Source organism: Sipha flava, unplaced genomic scaffold, assembly GCF_003268045.1.
Source record: "Sipha flava isolate LNK unplaced genomic scaffold, YSA_version1 162_pilon_pilon, whole genome shotgun sequence".
In the NCBI taxonomy this organism is placed as follows: Eukaryota; Metazoa; Arthropoda; class Insecta; order Hemiptera; family Aphididae; genus Sipha; species Sipha flava.
The window spans coordinates 216,055-237,802 of record NW_020271810.1 but is presented as its reverse complement, the minus strand read 5'-3'; the positions used below and the strand labels follow the sequence as shown (position 1 = coordinate 237,802).

Below are 21,748 nucleotides of genomic sequence, written 5' to 3'. Positions count from 1 at the left end.
CACACACACACACACACACACACACACACACACACACACACACACACTTACACACACACACATTGGATCGTTTGTGGATATCGTCGAATCTTACAATAATTCTTATACGATTTTTGTTCTTCATAATTTATTTAAACTAATTATTTTATCTTAACGATTATACCAGGGTAACTTTTAAGTTTATGACTATTATGCATATTGCTCAAAAAAAATTAACTTTCACTTAAATTCCGAAAGATTCATTTTTATCAATAAATTAATATATCGAATAATTAATGACAATATTGCACAATTCAACGGAAACATATATGAAAATTTTTCATGCTGAAAATAACCTCAACCGATCAAATATTATAAACTATAAGAATATATTTTGTAGGTTTATTGTATGATATTTTTAGACTAAAACGTCGATTTTTTTTTATATAATTTAAAAAAAACAATTTCATGTTAGAATCATATGTTTGTAATTGTAAAAACCAATAATGAAAATGAGTACATTACAAAGTTTTAATTTTTCTGCATTTCACGGAATATTATGCTATTCGTATATTGTTGTATATCAATAAGCTATGATAATGTACGTATGACAGAAAAATTAGAACATTTATTAATAAAATATTAAGATATTAAAATGATTCGCAATAAAAACAATATAATAAAACCTTATAATCTGGTTGTAAAGGGCATAAAATAATTTCCACTGAAAATAGTTTCATTAAAAATAGTTGGTTAGTCGGTCAAATTTTATGAAATGTGTGTAATATATTAAAAGGGGGCAATTAAAGCCACGGAGCAACAACCTGATACCCCTACAAGTATATAATTATATAATATACAGGCTAGGTATAATTTACACAATGTTATAGGTAAAAACATTTTTTTAATTTAAATTATATAATATTATTTTTATACATTATAATTAAAAAAATTATTTTACGGTGCTATAACAAGATATCTCCAAGCCATTATTTCATTTTTTTTGAGTTTTTAAAAATACATTTTGAATTTTTTTTATGAAATCAATTATAATTACTGTTAACGTATTTGAATATATTTTTTGTAAATTTTTAAAACAGTTTCTTGTTTCTCTTAAAAAATTTGAAAAAGTGGAGATGTCTTGTTGTTGCTCCGTGGTCTACAATAATCATTTTATTGTTATTAGTTGATCAAAATATTTTCCAACTACGCGTCATGATATATCGTTTCAATTATAAATAACAATAATACTTCGTTATAAACGTGAAGCAACCGACATTTATCCAATGCCCATTGTGATAAATTCAACAAACATGGGAAAACATTTTTTAAGATCGGAAAAACCAAGTAATACAAGGGGAAAAATTTTACGGGTATAATTGACATTGACGTATTGACTTGTCGCAGTCGGGCGTGGACACAAAGTATAAATCGACAAAAAATAAAAATCCTCTTTGACGACATCGATAATAAAATAACATTTTCCCAAACGCGCCTTACCGTCGCATTTCGCACCGGTATTTTACGAATATAATCTGTACTTCGGTGCCGGTCCTGGGCCACTTCAACTGGCATTAGGAGAATTTACTTCGATCTCAAACGTTCGAAGTAGTGGTGTCCTTAGTTATTTGATGTTATTATGCCCTTAAATAAGGTGAGGAGGGTCACGAATTTCATACATTTTTCCAAGTACGATATAAATACTAAATAACAATAAATTTGAAAAAAAGGAGGCCACGGAGGGGGGGGACTGTTCTATTCGTCTCCATCATGAGAACGCCCCTGATTCAAAGACGATGATATACGTGAAACGCTGTAACGATAAAAATCCCGGGCTCGGATAACGCTCCGGCCGTATACTAAAACGTCGTTCGTCGTTTTTCTCAGGTCATGCGTGAAAAGCAAAGTGCCATTCCTGTCGCCGATCTACGAAGTGGCGACCGACGGTGGAAGCGGCAATGCTAACGCGTTGGTGCGGTCGAATGGCACGCGGCTGCTGCCGTATTACGAACGTCTGGGCTGCAAAGGCCGGGACAAGCTGGACGGACCCACGTTCAAGCTGTTCATCAACGGCACCCTATTCCGGTCGGCCACAGTCGACTTCGTGCCGGCCACGCAGTACTGCCTGGAGTACCGTGAGCCGTCCGACCGACCCGGTGTCTACATGCTGGAGGCGTATGTATGCCTGGCCGACGACGTCCGCAGCGTCCACGACGGTACCGCAGACGGGGCCGCGCTCTCGGACGAGGACACCCAGGGCAGCTGGAAGTACGTGATCATGCTGGCAGGTTTCGTACCGTCCATCGTGTGCCTGGCTCTGACACTGCTCGTCTACGCCATGCTGTCCAACCTGCGCAACGTGCACGGCTACTACGTCATGTGCTACGTGGCCTGTCTACTCATGTCGTTCGTTTGCCTGCTGGTCATCCAGTGGATGACCGACATCATCGACTCCATCCTGTGCAAACTGTTCGGTGCGTACCTCATGGGCAACGCCCGTTACATACCGCCAGTGCCGGATCTTAATAGGGGGAGGGAAGCAAGTTTATACGTTTGCCCCAGGTGCTATCGGTATAAGGGCGCTCTTGTGAAAAATAAAAAAAAGATCATGAACATACCTTGTACTTCCATCCACGTAAGGGCGCTGAATTTTTATTAGCCCCGGGCGTGAAATTTTCTAGATCCCGCACTGCGTACCACGTATTAAATGCATACCACGCGGTTGCAGCGGGTAAGGTTTGGTACAGCGCTTACATTGTAATCGAACCGTACTTAGGTTTCGAAAAAAAAAACAATGATTGAACTGTAATCGGTTCGAAAAAATAACATTATAATAAAATTATTAATACATTATCGTTGGATTTTTTTAAAAGTGTACCGACATTTTACCAACAATTTTAACTCAAATAAAGTTCGAAAATTTACCTGTATTAGACCCGAACGCACTTTGACTATTATTATTTGATTACACTCCAGTTTCTTTTCATAGAATACCGTTATTAATCGGGGGAATTGTAGAATTTAACTTTTTGAAACATATTTTTATGGTTTCAGCACCGATAATATTTATAACTTAAGACACAAAACAATAGTGGTTTTAATACAATAAAATAATGATAATTCTTGTTAACCTATCAGTCCTAGTAGTAGTATAAATCATCTGTTAATAATAAAATACGATTTTAACTCAGAAAATTTAATAATAATAATATAATACATTTAAGATGCATATTAACCTAAATAAATTACAACTAATTATGATAGATAAAACTTATTATTTTTTTCAATTATTTGATCGATCTGTCGGTTTCCGTTTAGGTTTTTTTTTCTTATAAAATAAATGTGTTTATTGATGGACTACGGATTAATTAAAAACATTATAATTTCAGGTTATATCACACTGTTTGCATTTCTCACAACATTTTGCTGGTTAAACGTAATATGCTTCGATATCTACTGGATGTTGAGGTATGAAAATCATTAATTTACTTAGTCGTTTAAGATAAAATAGATGCGTAAAATACTCGTTTATCACGCACGATGTTTTTATGTGTACAACTGTACGAGTATATTGTTCGATCGTGCAACTATTAAACGGGTATAGCTCACTAACAGTTTAACACTTATAATTTTACAGTCATAATTCATATTGAAATATCAGATTTAATTGGACTAAAAATATGTTAAATTATTAATATACGTGTTTAAGTTGCATAATAAAACCATAAAGTTGCTTTAAATGACGTACTAAATGAAAAATAAAAATTCTAAGATTGAAGTTAAAAAAATAATTTGTGTGGAAACCTATAATTGTACCTATTTAAATAATATGTTAGGCATTTACAAATTATGATTAAGTTTAATATCTTCACTTGTTATTAGTGAATATTCAAAATTATTCAACATTTATTATTATATCTAAATTACCCATATATCCCGAGGGAACTTTTTAACAGTTTTGTGTCCTTATTTTTTTTTTTTTTTTTAAACATGTATTTAAATTTATCATACTATCCACCGTAAATTTCTAAATAACTAAAATATGATACTTTTATTTTGGATTTAAAGATCGTTAAATGTTTTGATACTTTATAAAATTACACGCTGATATAGTAAAACTTACAGAATCATTATTGATACGTTTTTAATTTAGGTACAACAATTCAATTAATAAACATTCATCAATATCAATACGGACCATAATATACAATATATACTGTTGGGGATTCTCAAGTATCTGCATAGTTATTGCGTTTTTATTTCAACATTCTCAAAACGCCGTATTAATCAAATTTGCACCAAATATTGGAACCAATAGCTGCTGGTTTTCTAGTAAGTATAAATATTCAATATTAACTGACCCATATAATTTGAAAAGAATGTATTAGAAATTTCTAATTTTTTTACATTAACTGCAGAATATTACACTAAATGACGCAGAATGTTGATTTAACAAACATCTGTTAGTTATATAATTTTGAACATTGATCAAAATAAACGCTTTAGACTGATTTTAGAATTGCACTACCAAAATATAGTTATCTATAAATACATGACCAATAATTTACTTAACAGAATTATTTTCTTAAAATAAAAAATATTCAAATGTTTCGTAATTATTTTTTGTGAGCACTTTGTTTTTCTGTACAATTTAGTACACTAAAGTATAAATCGAATTTCGCTGGTATGTTTTTTTGTTCTTTTCGTAGTCGTTTTTGAAATGATTAAATTTTATTAAAACGAATTCATTATACATATCTTTGTGGGTAGAAAGTGAAATAATTAAATTATGTATTTATGTATTTATACACTGGTAAAAATTACAAGCTTTATGGACAGGTTAATATGTTTTTATTATGTAATTGAAATAGTAATAGGTAGCCTTTTAATCACTTGTAAGAGTAACATTTGCATATTTAAAAAAATACATGGGTCCTGTTGGAAAATAACAGATTATTTTATGAATGCGTGTGTATTTACATTTATTATTTTTATTAATTCTACTAACTTTGTGTATAAATTACAAAAAAAAATAAATAAAAAATAAAGTAAATGTGAAATCGCAATTTTATATTATTAAAAATATAATACTTATAATATTGTACATTTTATTTTTATTACATTGATGGCTGCACGACAAAAGAGGTTAAGCACCATTATGATCTAAGTGATATTTTAGTTAGATCCTAATGACACTTAGCAAAATTTCATTTGGGCTACCATATATTTAATATTATTGGCATTTAGACCATAAAAATTTCGCTTAAACCCGTGTTTTAAAACTAATTTATCAAACTATCGTTTGTATCCTAAATTTAAAAATTCGATTACTTTTTATAAAATTTTCCCACTGATGTACCAATGGTATATTATAATACATAATAAATCTCCTCTAACTGATAATAAGTAAAATGTAACTTATTATAATTATTAAGATATACTTATTACCAATAACTAACTATTATGATATAGTACTTTTTATTTTGACATGGTAACTAGTATTTAATAGTAAAATGTTTTTAAATTGATAACATTGTGATATAATTTTATATTTACTTAGTTTTTTTTTTTTTAATAAATTATAATAGTTACAATTTCAGCTTATTTATGTTTTTTTTAATCTATAAATGATATAATAATATAATATTTATAATAATTATACGATATTAAGTATTATACATATATATTTATGTAATTTAAAATATAAATTACATTAAATTGTTTGTAATATTTTATCCCGTGCACCTATCTATTTAATAAAATATAAGATAAAAGATTTATTTCTATAATTGTTTCATAATATCGTATTTATAGCTCTTACATTTTTATTAGGTAGAATTTTGTTTCAAACACTATTAATTCATAAGATTTATTTTTTTTTTTTGCAGAAATAGATCCTTCGACTACATTTATTTTAGGTATCATATAATAATTATGTATTATTATTATGTATTGTATATTATTATGCAATTCAAATATTCATTAAACATGGAGTAATAGTTTAATAAATAATATAGGATCAGTCAGTTAGTCTCAGAATTTGAAATAATTCTTATTACTATTTTAATTCCTTGATTATTTCGAACTATTTGTTACAAATAATATTATTCGTATTAACTAACTAATAGGTAGAGAATGGATTTGAATGCAAATTGCATTTTTTTCTAAATATCTGAAAACATTGCTTTCCATGAATTTAATTTCATACATCAAGGAATTAAAAAATGTAACTTTTATTTTGTATATTTTCATTTTTTAGTGCATTTTTGTGTTTTTAATTAATTTTTATACATATTTGTTGCTTGGAATTATAAAAATTTTAAATAAATATACATCAAATGTAAATTGTTTAAAATTGTTCGTTTTGCCTCAAAAAATAGATATTTTTACGAAGACCGGCTAATTGTACTTACCTATACGTAATTCTCTAAGTTTAAAAATCCCCGTTTGTATCGTCAGCGTGAAACGATCTTAATCCAAATAACCTCAATAACGTTACGATACGCGATAACGGCAAATAACTAATATAAAACTAAATAATAATTAGTATTACATTTTTAATAATGATGTGTTTTTTATAAGTTGTAAGTTATAATAACAATATTATACATATTGACTTATTTATTTTCATTATTTTGTTATTGACATGTTGAATTACATTATATTATACATATACAAATCTGTTCTAAATTGTGTTTTTAAAAATTTTAGTGCATTTTTTTAATGCATAAGTTGTATTTTTTTAGGACATTTTTCTTATTTTTTATGGCATTAAAGTCCTTTCCCTACTTATAGGTAAACTATTTTGATACCGAGTAAATGGTCTACTTTGATCACAAATGTACGAATTAATCCGTTGCCTATTGAAGTTAGAAATCTACTACTTATTACCTACTAATTCGGATTTTATTGATTGAGAAAAATTAGCAGCCCAATTTTTAGCTCAGGTGTCAAAAACACAGATGGAGAAGTATTCCAGATTACCAAAGTAAAGTATTTTTGTTTCATAAAGCCTTTAGATGTACTCCATAAATTTCATTTTTTTTTTTACATACAAATCCAAAAAAAATTTTAAAATTATGAAATTAAAAAAGATAAGAATAATATTGTACAAACGAAAAGAGAGTTTTTAACCTTTAAAACATTTTTAAGCTTCATAATAATGGCATAATACCACAAAAGTATCATGGTAAATATTTAAAAATGCACTCAGACCTGATCATAAATGATTACTTACCAAAAACAGTTGTTGAAGACACCGTAGAATTAGAATCTAACTAAAATAAAAATTATGATTTTATTATGTTATATAATTGTACTTTATAGTGCATACCAAACATAAATAAGCTAAAAGAGATAGCTTTTTTTAATTTTTGTTATATTTTTTTTTTTTTTTTTTGTTAAGTTTTGTGTTATATTGTTTTTATCATACATTTTCATAAGTTACTTAAAAAATTCCTAAAAATAGCCAATTGACATATCAGTAATAATTTAATATTTTACCAAACTTTAAATATATATTACTTCCATTAATTTTACTTATATATATATCAGTGGCGTATATAGGTTTTCATTTAGGAAGGGGCCGATTATGTATTTGATTTTTAGGTGGAAGGGAAAAAGGAACCACACTATTACGAAAAAAATTACTTTAACACTATAAGACTTCTCGGCAATCTTTATACCATCAGAAAAATAAGAATTTCAATTTTTTTAATGATTTATTATTTTTTAAAAGTATAAAAACTACATTGTAATAAACAAATTTTTTATTAGAGTCACTCAAAATTCACCAAAATATTTTCTTAAAAGAATAAACATATTCCATAAATATAAAATTTAAATTATCGCATAAGCAACATTCTCAGTGTTACGACAAATTTTCGGAAACTCTTAGCATTGACATATCCATGTTAAAAATAAAAATCTTTAACAATGGTGTTTTTCATTTCGGAGGGGACCCGGGCCCCCTCGGCCCCGCCATAAATACGCCCCTGATATATACATATATATATATATAAATTTAAGTTTTTAAAAATAGATCATTTATCACCGAGTTATTATATTTATCTATATATATATATATAAAAATGGAGCCAAAAATATATAACATTTCGTCAATTGAGAACGGCTGGCCCAGGTTAGAATTTGGCTCAAATTTTTTTAATTGTTTGTAATTGCCAGAAGAAGGTTTTTACGAAAAAAATATTGGAAAAGTGCTATTGTTTAATAAATCGTAGTTTAATTTAATAATTTTTAACCCGGTCGATAACTGCGCAATTGAAAATGAATTATTAAATGAAACTATTAAAAAAAACTATTAAAAAACTATTAAAAACTATTTAAAAACTATTAATTGTATTTTTGGTATTAAATAATGGGTATTGCATAAATATTAAACAACAAGATCCTGCAACAGGTTCCAAAATAAACAAGAATGTTAGTTTGAAGGATTATTATGCATATCGGTTGATGATTAGACGCGATCAGGACAACGTTAGTCTACGATGTCGTGAGCTTTGTCAACAATTCATGGTCGACATGTATGTAAAGATAGAGAGGGAACGATTTCGATACTTGCGATTCAGTCTTAATCATGTTTTTCACATGGACAATTATACGTGGCGTGCTCTAGAACTATACAGTTTGTTTGTGTTGGCGAAAGATGGGATAACAAAAAATATTGTACACTCTGTTGCATTAAAGGATAAATAATATTGTTTTTTACTAATACTAATATATATAATTTTAAAGGATCAATTTTAATAAATTATCAAAAAAATAAATGTTTGATATCTATTTTTTCATTTTTAGATTCCGTCACCGATCACAGCACTCCATACCTCTTCCACTTATATACACATCCTTACACACTTATATTAAATTAGTTATTTTTTTCTATCAAAATATTCTCTAGAAATAATTTATATAACAAAATAACGTTTGTCGGATCAGCTAGTTTTTTATATTTTACATATCTACTTATTTTAATATTTTCTATTATATAAAATATATCTAATACAGTTGCACTAATTATTTAAATTATGTAATAAAATTGAATAAAAATAGTGGAGATAAGCAACAAAAACATTTATCATCAATAAATAATTATGAAACAAGTGACTAAAATTAAAATCATTTTATAAAAGTTGTTCCACAAACTTAAATAATTAATACAACTTATTTAAAATTATATAACCATAAAAATAACAAAAATACTATTCAAAATTAACTTACAAAATAAGAGTTACGAGAGTTTGAAATTAAAAACAACATAAAAATAGTTTTATGCACTCCTGAAAACCTTGATATATGATATCATTTAGCCGCTTTTGTCGTGCAGCCATCGACATTTAATATTTTTGTGTAAGGGAATGACCATTGATCATGATACTAGATGAATATTATTTTTTTTAAACATATAAATGTACATAATTATTAATAAATATATTCGATTAGAAAGTGATTAGATCAAAACTAGAATTTATTGGTTGATACTATTTTTATTAAAATGTTTTGAACAAAGAAGTTTAAGAAATAAATACTAACAATCATAATAATTATTATTATTATTATTATTATTATAATTATTATTGGCGTTCATTACATTATTGTGATTGATAATTAATATTTAACTTTACAAAAATCTATTATTATTTAATTAAAGTTCATGAATATAAGACGGTATAAATTTTAACATTTTTAGCTGTCAAATCTAAAATATTGAATATCTAATTATTATTAGGTTATTCTTGCTAGTACTAAAATCAAAACCAAATATTTAAAAATTTACCATAATAATAATGATTTTATGTATTTTTATTTTATTAATTTAAGGTTTTATATATTTAAAAAATTTTTTACCTATACCTGATATATTTATATTTTAAATTGTTAACTCTTTAGCGACTGATTATGGTACTATAATTTTCTTCTTGTTACCCGTGTCTACCATGTTAATTGCCAATTTGATTTTGTTCGTGCTAACTGCAATACATTGTTCAAGAATTAAATCGGAACTCAATAAATTCAAACGGTCCGATTCGAAAACACAACGTTTTATAGTCGACAAAGAAAAGTAAGTAATAGATCGTTGGATTTTAAGCTTAGTGAATTAACATGATAAATCTACATATATTTAGTAATCAAAAATATTATCTGTTAACTTAAATATGAAATAATTAGTTGGAATAAATTCATGTCTAAATAAATTGAGCATACGTTTTTGTATAAAAAATATACAGTTAAGACACCAATAGCGAACAAGACGTAATGTATAAACTTTTTTTTATTTAATTTATCAGAAAAAAAATTTATTATCTGAAAATTGATTTATTTTATTGGGATACCTAAATGGTTACAAATACACTCCAAAGATACTCTTAAGTTATTTGTTTTAACGTATTTATAGAATAAAAACGAAATTATTGACGGTAAATGTATTTTTGTAAATTTGTACAAAACTATTTTATGTTAGAAATAAAATATATAGTAATACAATATCCTATTAAACTGAAAAAATGAAAAACTTAAAATCACTCTAAACTTACTATGTATATTTAAATGTGTATTTCTATGTTTAATTTATATTTAACTGCGACTGTTTATAATATAATGGTCTACAACAATGTTTTTTATTTATAATTGCTTGATATGAACGCAAAGTACAACATTTACCGATTATATAAAAACAGATAATAAGTATAATCGTAGTTTTGAAGACGACGAGAAAAAAAAATGTTTCACATAAGTGTTATTTGTTCAACCTCCTTGTAATATGTATTGCATTCCCACAGATTTGTGATGAGTATAAAACTGTTTCTTGTCATGGGGATCCCGTGGTCGTTCGAAATACTGTCCAGAATTTTCCACAACAAGTGGATTATATGGTACATTCTAGATGAAATCAACGCGCTACAAGGTGTGATGATATTTGCTATATTTGTTGCCAAGCGCCAAGTCATTATGAGCTTACGGAAAAAATTCACCAGTGCTTTGGATCACAGTGAGTCGACAAAAATGCACACTATTTCTGGGTCGTCGCAAAGCGGCAGTGCTCATAAATATAATAATGATTTCTAGAATAAAATAAAGCCCAGTTAGGACATGGGGGGAGGGGAGATGGATAAAAAACAACTTTTGCTTTTATTGTCTGATATGATTTTTTTTTGTTTACTGTGATAATTATAAAAACCAATGAAAATAGTTATATTTATTAATAATATTGTTTGTTTAGACCTAATTATCCAACTGATTAATTTATAATGTAAATGTATTTTTTTTTACAAATTTATTTTTAAAAATAATTGTTTTATCGATTTCTAATAATTAGTATTTTCTACATTAATACTAATGTTTGGAAATGATTAAATACTCGTATTATATTCATTAAGTTGTGTATATGCGATTGAAGTGTAGATTTTACCGTTAAAAAAAAAAGGTAAATTTATGGTTTAATTTTTTATTTTTGAGTCTAATCAATTTACGTAATTTGTTACTTAATAGATAGGTATGATATTTATAAACATTTGTATAGTATGCAAATACAGTAATTACAGTATAATATTATACCTATTGCAGTCATGGGCGTGTGCAGACCTGTATTTCAGGGATGCGTACAATACTTTTGGACCCTATATTAACAAAACGTTTAGGTATGTTTAATAAATTATTAAATAAAAATAATTTTTATTTTTTACTTAATATTATGGTATTATTTGTCCCAATGAATATGTTTTCCTTGAATCTCGTATAATTTTCTCAGATAGCTTCAATTATTTACGATTAGTACTTTTGTAGTAAGTTATATCTGTTATATTAGCATAATAAATGTTCGCATGAAAATTTAGAAATTTTTTTTTTATTTATTCTATTACGAAACATAATTTATTTTTTATCAAATATTTAAAAAAAAATTACATTTAATCAACAAGGAACATCAATTAAAATATAAGCCCATTTTCTTAAACATAAATTGTACAGCCTCATTTACAATATTTCGGCCCAATTTACATTCTAAACATTACATGACCGAACACACTAGGCACCCCCCGTGTGCTTACCTATGATTGTAATTTAAGGTTGTACTCGGTTTTTTATTATAAATAATTGAACTAAATATTCTTCAATTATTACTCAAAAGTAAGATAGAATATTTTTCTAAAGTATAAGAAACCCATCTAGATTATAAATATTATTTCTGTATGTTGCATAAATTAAAATAATTTTTATCTTACAGGTGTGTGTAGATAGTTTTTTTTAAATCATCAACACAATACTTGTAGTAAATATGAAAATAATGGGATTTATAGACTTGTACTAAATTTGTGATACAACTAGTTTTAAACTTTTATCTCGTTGACGACATATGTATAACAATATCCTTAATTTACTTCTAACTACTTCAAATAGCGTTATAAATATTCAGGTAAGAAAATATATTATAATAGTTACAAATATATACATAAATGTATATATTTTTTGCTTGATGTAAAAAAAATCAACGGCATATTAACATTTATCGATGAAATGGATCGAATATATAATTATAGAACTCGCATCTCTAATACGCAGCAGCATATTTTAACTTAACGCGCATATTATTATACTATATATTTGATTTAGTATTTAGTTTATTTTATAAACCATACTCACATAATTTATTGTTTGTTTTATTTATCATTGTTATTTTTTTTTCCAATCTAGTTAAATATTGTAAGCATTATACAAATCGTTTTTGAATCTTAGAAGTTGTTGTTTTTACTATTTTAAATTGTGTCAAACATAAAATTGATAATGTACTTATAGAATGGTATTACGTAAAATAGTGAAATCGTTATTCAATAATTTATGTTACGAAAATCAAACTAAACATAACTCTTTAAAAACCGTTGAATAATAGATAATAAATTACTACTGTTACACATACAAATATTTGTAGACTGAGAGCTAAGCGTTTATAGTTTGCTAGGACACCTATTGTGATTGTAGACCGCACAGATTAAAGATAAAGCAATAATTTCAAACATATAATATTATATTATAGGTAATTATATTTTTGAATTATTAAGATTTGAATTGTATTAATACACTGATTGCTAAAATTAATACCTGTGTTTTCTTTAAATATGTTGCTTAATGATTCTCAAACATGTTAATTTATTTTTTTGCATTTTTAAACTAAAAATGAACTTATAAACATATTGTACATAAACTTATCTTTTTTTAGTCCAAAGAGATTTACAACTGTGGGTAAAATAGTTAATAGTTTTTCGTCGAACAACCACCACATTGAGTAAAAAATACTTTTTACTTCAAAAATTACTAAATTTCAACGTAATGGAGTAATAATCAAATAAAAAAATTTCAGAATATTCAAAAAGGTAACGAATTTACGTGTTTAATTTAGATATCAAATATCGCGAAAAGAGAGATAGGTATTTAATTTTCTCGACCAACAAATCCAGACAAAATTATTAATTGACATTACAAACGTCGTTAGCAAAGTGACTAATTTATTGTGAGTCATTATTAAGTATTCGTATGCAATAGCTGTTCAATGTTGACAACCACCGAAATAGTTTCTTCGAATACCAACGATATAGTATATTATGTAAGATATTTATATTTATACACGTGATATTGGTTTTCATACTACTCATTTATACTATAACAGTAGTGATCCTTGTATATTAAAATAGCTGCAATATATGATTCATATAGCAACAAGGTTAACGGTCTTTAATATGTGACCCATGACTGCACATCGATTTACAAACTTTTATAAACACAAGTGTTTCACCAGGTACTTAATCGTTTTAATAAATAACGTGATATAACACATTAGTTTTTAATTTTAATGTGCTTCACGCTTGGAGTTTTCTTAAAATTGCATTTATCAGCTAACCATTAGTTATGCATAATTTAATAGACTTTTGCTTACACGAATTTACTCCAAATACAAGTGCAGTGTGCCTAAGCAATTCGAAAAGCTTATTAATGATGTTTCTTAACCAAAATTCGACGTTAATTCTTTGTCGTTGTTTAATATATTTACAAACAAGTATTAACAACAATAGGAATGGAAGGGTATTTTATCCGTGCAAAGGCACGGCACTAGAATTTTTTTTCCAGGGAGGGGGTAGAGTTGGGCAAATATTATTTTTACATGAGCTAAGGTTTTTTTTTTTTAACAAATATTGAGGTTATTTAAATAAAATATAAATATTTTCATAGCGTAAAACATAATATTGCTATTATTATTATTTTCGTGACATAAAACCATAATTATATGAAAACGAACAAATGATAATAAATCATAAGGAAATATATAAAATAAATATATTTAATTCAGAGTCTATCTAAAAACTTAAGACACAAATCATCAAAAGTACGAAAGTATTTACATAAATTACAAATTTTTAAAAAGTATATTTCATACATTTTTTGATGTAACTCATTTAAAAATAATGTTTTATAACTTTATTTTATCATACATATTTTTCAGTGGAGGCTGTCGAGGGGGCTGAACTGTTTTCTAGGGGATAGAGCCCCCTTTGCTTCCTGCCCTAATCTGATTCTATTTTTTTTTTTTTTGCAAAAGTTAGAACATTAAAATTAAAATTAATTTTACTAAGAAATTTGGTTCTTATATTATATAAACCATCTTTAGAAGTATAAGCTGATCCACGCAACCTTTTTCACTTAGAATTGTTTTTTTGAAATTACTGATACATTGTTTCAATAATTAAAACTATTACAGTAAAATAATTAGCTCATTCCTGTATCTCATCCGACCGTGGAGTCTCATCTGCATTAGGCTTCTCGCTTTTTTTTTTTAAATTTATATATAAAATAACTACGATATTTTGTACAAAAAATTAATAAAGTGTTTTAACTAAAACACGCACCATTGAAAAAGGAAGACAACTAAGAAGAAAAGCAAATGATAAATTCTGGTAAGATGCAGTCCCTATGTAATTTGTTCGTATGAATAAGAAATAGAGGACTAAAAATTATTTTCGACGATAGACAGTCTGCTGAACAGGCTACTCTCCACACTGCTCATCGTGGTAGGGAATGAAAGAGTGTCTAAAATTACACATGGAAAATAAAATATATGAAATAGTACGTAATAATATGTAACATATACGTATTATGTAAAAATCGTGGTTGATTTGATGAGAAATGAGAAATAATAAATTGTATTCTCAAAGAAGAGGACTTCTTAATAATTGCATGTATATTTTACGAAAAACCGCATAACCAAATAAAAAAAATCTACATAAATTACTTTCGTAATAAAATAAAGTTATTGAATTGTAATTTTAATTTTTAAATTTGTATTCACATTGTTTTAAAATATTGAGTTTTAAGGTATATTTCATATTATGTTTTCTTTACAAGGATTTCAATTTTTAAAAATAATCAATATGTTTTATATTATATTTTTCTAAATCTACTTAAAAAATCGTTTTGTTAAGATTAACCAAATTATTTAAACTGTTTTAAGTCACGATTTTCTACTAAATAATACACGTAAACATAACAGTAAAAATATACACAAAACTCAATATAATAGGTATGGAATATACCAATTCATATGTTTTAGAAAAAAAAAAACTGGTCTATATTGATTCGTCATACTAATAATGACGCAATTGGACGGTATATTGATATTGCTTTTGTATTTTCGCGGCGTGATCATTCGAACTTAAACCACATTGTTGTTATTCTCAATTATGGTTAACGTGAAGCTCAAATAATGATAATATATTTTCTGTATTAGAATCATATCAGTGTCGTATTTAGGGGGGCCCATAGGCCCCCCCTTGGTCCGTGTAGTACATATCATAGTATAATACAATACTACTCAATACTTGTATTATACTATATAATGTATAATTAAATAATGATTTGTTATGAAAACCAAAATAAAAATAGTAAATTGTAAATACAAATTGTTTAGCGATACCGAGTAAAATATAAATAGCAAAAAGGAAAATCGATAAGGCATTATCGTATCTAGACAAGACCGTTTCTTTAGAACCGTTCGGGCAATACGTTAATACCGCATACGTTGCTCAGTTGCTGTTTAATTAGTTAATTGCCGATAGGGGATGCAACGCATAATGCGATCCTAGTCTAGTCGTGTAGTTGTCAATAACGCATTCTTTTACTTGTCAATGCATTATTTATAACTTAATTATCTACTTGTGTTTATATATTAATATTTGTCTAAATTGACAACCGAATTTATAAATATGCAACAAAATAAAAGAACATCAAAGATAACTAATTTTTTTAACACAAAAAAAAATTAAAATAGAAACTAACAACGTCGTGGATGACGGACAGCATTTGTCACAGTCCGACTCGCAGAGTCTTATATTAACGGACATAGAAAAGGCAGTGGCGTAGATGGGGTGATTTCAACAAGTTACTACACTGTCGTTATGGTTGTGAATTATGACCACGATTAAGGCTGATTAGTTATTACCAGGGTTGAGATTTTATAGCATTTGCATATTTCTTATGAGATGCTTAAAAATAACAGAGTAAGCTAAAAATTTGTTTCATGATACAGAGAACTCAAATAAAAAATTGTATTTTGCTTTTTTTTGCATATTTTGCGTTTTTTAGTTTATAGAGTTTTTTTTAATTTTTTGAGAATTTTTAGCCTTTTACCTGTGTTTTAATCAAAATCGGGCATATTTTATGAAATTGTATTTTGGTAAACATGTTTTTTGATTTTTGTTAATCGAATTTTCAAGATTCAAAATTTTAATTTTAATTTTAAATTAAATTATAAATTTATAGATTAAGTAAATAGATCTATTACGCTGATGCAACTATGTACAATTACAGCGATGATATATAGGTAGGTATAATATAATACAATAATTTTGTTTTAGTTATTAGGTTCTAATTTTTGTTATATGCTGATTTTGTTGGTTTTTTTTTGTCAATTTCTACTAAATCTACTAATAGCCGATTATCAACGAACGAGTATAGAATTCGCTTTATACAGTCCACATTCATCTCGTGTTCTCGTATAAAATTATTAAATAATAAATTTCCTTTTTTTTTTGTTGTTTTTATTGCATACTTTTAGAGCTTATTCAGAGATTTTTAAGGTAATATTATAGCGCATATTTATGCATTTTTAAGTGTTATAGAATCCCAACCCTGGTGATTACTATGTATAATCGTGGTATAATCAGTAATCATGATTTTTGATAAAACTGTTTACTTAAAACTTATATCACGATATACAAAAATGAGACTGTTGTTATCTGTTATTTTTGTTGTGTGATACTGTGATAAATTAAAATATGCAATTTTGTTTTTACGAATTTACCAAGATTTACAATCGAATTTAAATTTGTCAATTCATATAAGTATATTACATTTGATGGCCCACCCCTTGTGAGATTTCTGGCTACGCCATTGAATCATATGTATATCAACTTTATAGAACAATGAGATCACCTATATAACTATTACGAGCTTCAATGATGATCAATGTTTATACTTGAGTACATTTTCGAAATTGGACTGCATTGATTCGTATAACTGCGAAACATAAGTATCGTAAGTGCATAGTCTGTATTATCAGAATAGATGTTCGATGCGATTTTTATAAGCGAACAATTACCATTTTGCTCACTCTTGCGCGTACTTACTAAAAACACACTCGCCATTTCTGTAGTCGAAAGCTTCATGCAAATAAAAAGCATAAATTATTTACCACGAGCATACCCGGCCAACGTCGAAATTTATCATAATCTCTCACGCTCTTTCGTTCTATATTAGTAGTAATACATTATTTCACGAATATGTTTATCTCTAGTTTAATATGTTAATGCATTCGATGTCTATTTAATAAAATCTTCACCCATTGAGTGACTAATTAAATTTTACTATTGTCAATTTTTAACTTTGCAACTTGTTTTAAACATCTTAAGTTGATAATGCTGACGTGCTTGCAAAAAATGCAAAATTAAAAATTAATTATTTCCAATTATTTTTTTTTTTTTTTTTAGTCAAAAATGAAATTATTGTACAGCGTTTTTTTTTTTGTGTTAATGTTACTATTAACTCTATTAAATATTCGATCTGATCACCCATACAAAGTTCGTATCATTGCAACACACTTCGACACTACTAGCATTCAATCGGTGGAACGAAGCAATAACAAAGAATACAACATATATAGGTATGTTTTTCTAATTTTTTCTATACTTCCAATGTGTGAATAAAACAAAAAAAATTAATTAAATTAAAATTAATAACTATTTAGTGAAATTATTTAAGACGACTATTCAAAAATAAAAACAAAAAAGACTTATGAATCAATGTTGTAAAAGTTTGTAATATTATCATTAATTTAATAATAATTTATAAGTATTTTAATACAATTAATTATATTTATATGTATTTATTATTACGTACAATAAAAAAAACCTACCTACATTACCTATATTATATGTTTTGGAATGAATTATTTTTAGAAAATAAATAACAATATATTATCTGAGGGATAAAAATTAATGTTGGGTTTGAAATCAGCTATTTGACAGTTAACTGTTGGGTGTGGTGACAATACGATGTATATTAAAATGTTATTAACCAAAAAATAAAAACGTTTCACGTATAAAAATATCACGGGAAAAAATAATCGTTTTGACAAAACAAAAAGTATATTTAGTTACCTGCCCATCGTGATTTTTTTTAAACTGCTAACAAATATTTTAAGTACACGCAGCATTATATAAAATTTAATCAATAACTTATATATTACGATGACCAAATTTTTAAATATTTACATAGGTTAGTTTTTTTTTTACTGAAAAGAGATCAAAAACCTTTTGAACCTAGTATAAAATAAAAATAAAAAATCATGTATTTTTGTCTTTCCACTCCCATTGACTGTTATGAGATTTAAATTAATCGCTTTGTCTAGATTAATGATTTAATTATATATTATATTATTTCATAAATATAGTTTTTTATAATATACTTTATATAAGATATCGATAATCCGGTCATCGATATAAAATTACACTGGAACTTAGTACTAAGATATACAGTGTGTCAGAATTCAGTGTACTGACGTATGTTATACTAGTATATATGTGTTAATACAAATTATGTAATTTTTAGTTGTTTAAAAGAAAAAGTAAATTAACGAGCGGCAAACAATACTTATATCAATGATCAAGTTACAGATTTACACTATTTTTAAATAAAAAAATTAAATACAAAAATTTAATATTTATAAATTAATTTTTTAAAATTTAAATATTTACTATATATTATTTATAACACGCAAAATAAAAGAAATTAAATGTATTCCTTTTCCTGTTATAATAGTTACTATAAAAATTTTAACCAATTACCTTATGACCATGTGTAATTCAATATGAAATACTTAAAACACCAGTATTCCTGATCCATAACAAAAATCATTACAAAGCAAATATTATTTTACTTAAAAAAATGAACTTACTACACTACTAAAAAAAAGAAAATATTATTATAACTAATTAATAACTCTATTATATAAATAGAACGAAAATGTATAGTAAATATTATTTATATTTTAAACTACACAATACAGTTATTTTCCTAATTTCGTAATAAACATACTTGTATTATGGATATTATAATTATTATTTTATCATTTTTTTCAAGTAATAAATACATAATGTACACCATTATTTAATTTATATAACTGGCCATTTAAAAAATAAACTACATTACGTAAATTAAACTAAAATAATAGCTAGTTACGTTGCATACTAAACATTAATGCCAGAGTGCATTTAAATCATTTTAATAGAAAACATTAACTATAATAATAACAAAACGTATTTAAAAAGATGTTATTCATGTGAGGATAAATATAACAAACACTCAAAAACATATAGGAAGTATATCACAGAATAACACTACTTATGTCTGACACAAGTTACAAATTAACTTATTGTGTCAAATGTCGTCATAAAACTGAATGGCATGGTAAAATCACATTGAAAATGATTGGAAATAGAGTGCCAGGAATGCACGGTAAATGTTTTCAGTGCAAACAAAACAAATCTACATTTATTTCATGGCATTTTTATAAGGAAGAGTTACGAAAGGGGTAAGATTATTATAGATTATATTATATTATTATAAGATTATATAGAAAAAAAGTCTGTTTTCGTGTAAAATATGGTGTATCGAGAACACATTAAAATAATAATATAAGAAATGAGTTATTCATATTATTTAGCAATATTCCAAAATTATTTTTTGTTAATGGTTACAACGAAGTTATCGTAGTTAATCCCAAACTTAAGCCATTGGTTGGAAGTCTATCGTCTCATATTCTATCTATAATACACCTTTACTTTAAGAAAGTCCAAACGAAAGTAACCATAAGTTTTCTACAACTTCACTTACTTAGTTACTTATCGGATTACTGATAACTTCTTCAATCTGCTATTATTAAGGTATTTATTTTTTATTTTTTTTTTATGGGCCATTAAAGTCTTTTACAGCTTCTATTAAACCCCTCCATTTGTCACGGGCAATAGCAGTCTCGATATTTGCTATTACGTCTACCATTTTTATATCTACATTTACTTTATCTTTCCATCGTTGTCGAGGTCTTTCCTTGGAGCACTTGCCAATTGGTTCATCAATTAGTACCTTCCGCATTATAATTCTCTCATATCGCCCGACATGACCCTCCATTATAGATGCTTGGCTTTATTATATCTAACATAAATAAATCTCTCTCATAAATCCACTCTAGTATTCTCCGATAACATCAGTTACATACTTTTCTAGTCTGTTAAGGATTTTCAGAGACAGAACCTTATAGCTTATATCTAAAATATAGATGTCTCGATAACTTTAAACTTTTCACGGGTTTCCATTCTTGAATATCCATTAATAATTTAAGTTACGTGTGTTAAAATTTGTTCAAACCGCCAAGGGTCCATCTAACATTAGGAATTTGCAAAGGGTTTTTTTTATTTAATAATTTTCCAAAATGTAAAACTATATTTTGGTAACGAAGTCTTCATCTTAATCTAAATAAATTAATGATTACAGAAACGTCATGAGTAGGGAACGGATATGAATGCAAATTGCATTTTTATCTGAATGTCTGAAAACATTGCTTGGATGAAAACATGAAGTTTATTTCATACATCAAGGATTTAAAAAATATAACTTTTATTTTGCATTTTTATGACTCTTTTGATTTTTAGAACATTTTTTTATATTTTTAGTGCATTTTGAGTTTTTAATTAATTTTTATACATATTTGTTGCTTGGAATTATAAATATTTTAAATAAATATACATTAAATGTAAATTGTTTAAAATTGTTCGTTTTGCCTCATAAATTAGTTATTTTTACGAAAACCGGCTAATTGTACCTACCTATACGTAATTCTCAAAGTTTAAAAATTCCTGTTTGTATCGTTAGCGTGAAACGATCTTAATCCAAATAACCTCAATAACGTTACGATACGCGATAACGGCAAATAATTAATATAAAACTAAATAAAAATTAGTATTACATTTTTAATAATAATGTGTATTTTATAAGTTGTAAGTTATAATAACAATATTATACATATTGACTTATTTATTTTCATTATTTTGTTATTGACATGTTGAATTACATTATATTATACATATACAAATCTGTTCTAAATTGTGTTTTTAAAAAATTTTAGTGCATTTTTTTAATGCATAAGTTGTATTTTTTT

At 26.4% G+C, this 21,748-nt stretch overlaps 1 protein-coding gene across 4 annotated transcripts in view; it reads left to right on the top strand.

Annotated features, from left to right (window-relative positions):
* LOC112679467 (G-protein coupled receptor Mth2-like) overlaps positions 1-13,086 on the top strand; it is a 22,779-nt gene extending 9,693 nt beyond the window's left edge. Inside the window, exons 2-8 of one of the 4 annotated variants that reach the window (XM_025549277.1) lie at positions 1,867-2,453; positions 3,369-3,447; positions 4,133-4,311; positions 9,886-10,057; positions 10,776-10,984; positions 11,560-11,633; positions 12,218-13,086. In XM_025549277.1, coding sequence (XP_025405062.1) covers positions 1,867-2,453; positions 3,369-3,447; positions 4,133-4,311; positions 9,886-10,057; positions 10,776-10,984; positions 11,560-11,621 — 1,288 coding nt within the window. In that variant the 3' untranslated portion in view covers positions 11,622-11,633; positions 12,218-13,086. Of the gene's footprint in view, positions 1-1,866; positions 2,454-3,368; positions 3,448-4,132; positions 4,312-9,885; positions 10,058-10,775; positions 11,172-11,559; positions 11,861-12,217 lie in introns of those variants that run through there. The other 3 variants (XM_025549278.1, XM_025549276.1, XM_025549275.1) reach the window with 3 other exon arrangements.
* Positions 13,087-21,748: the final 8,662 nt, after the last annotated feature.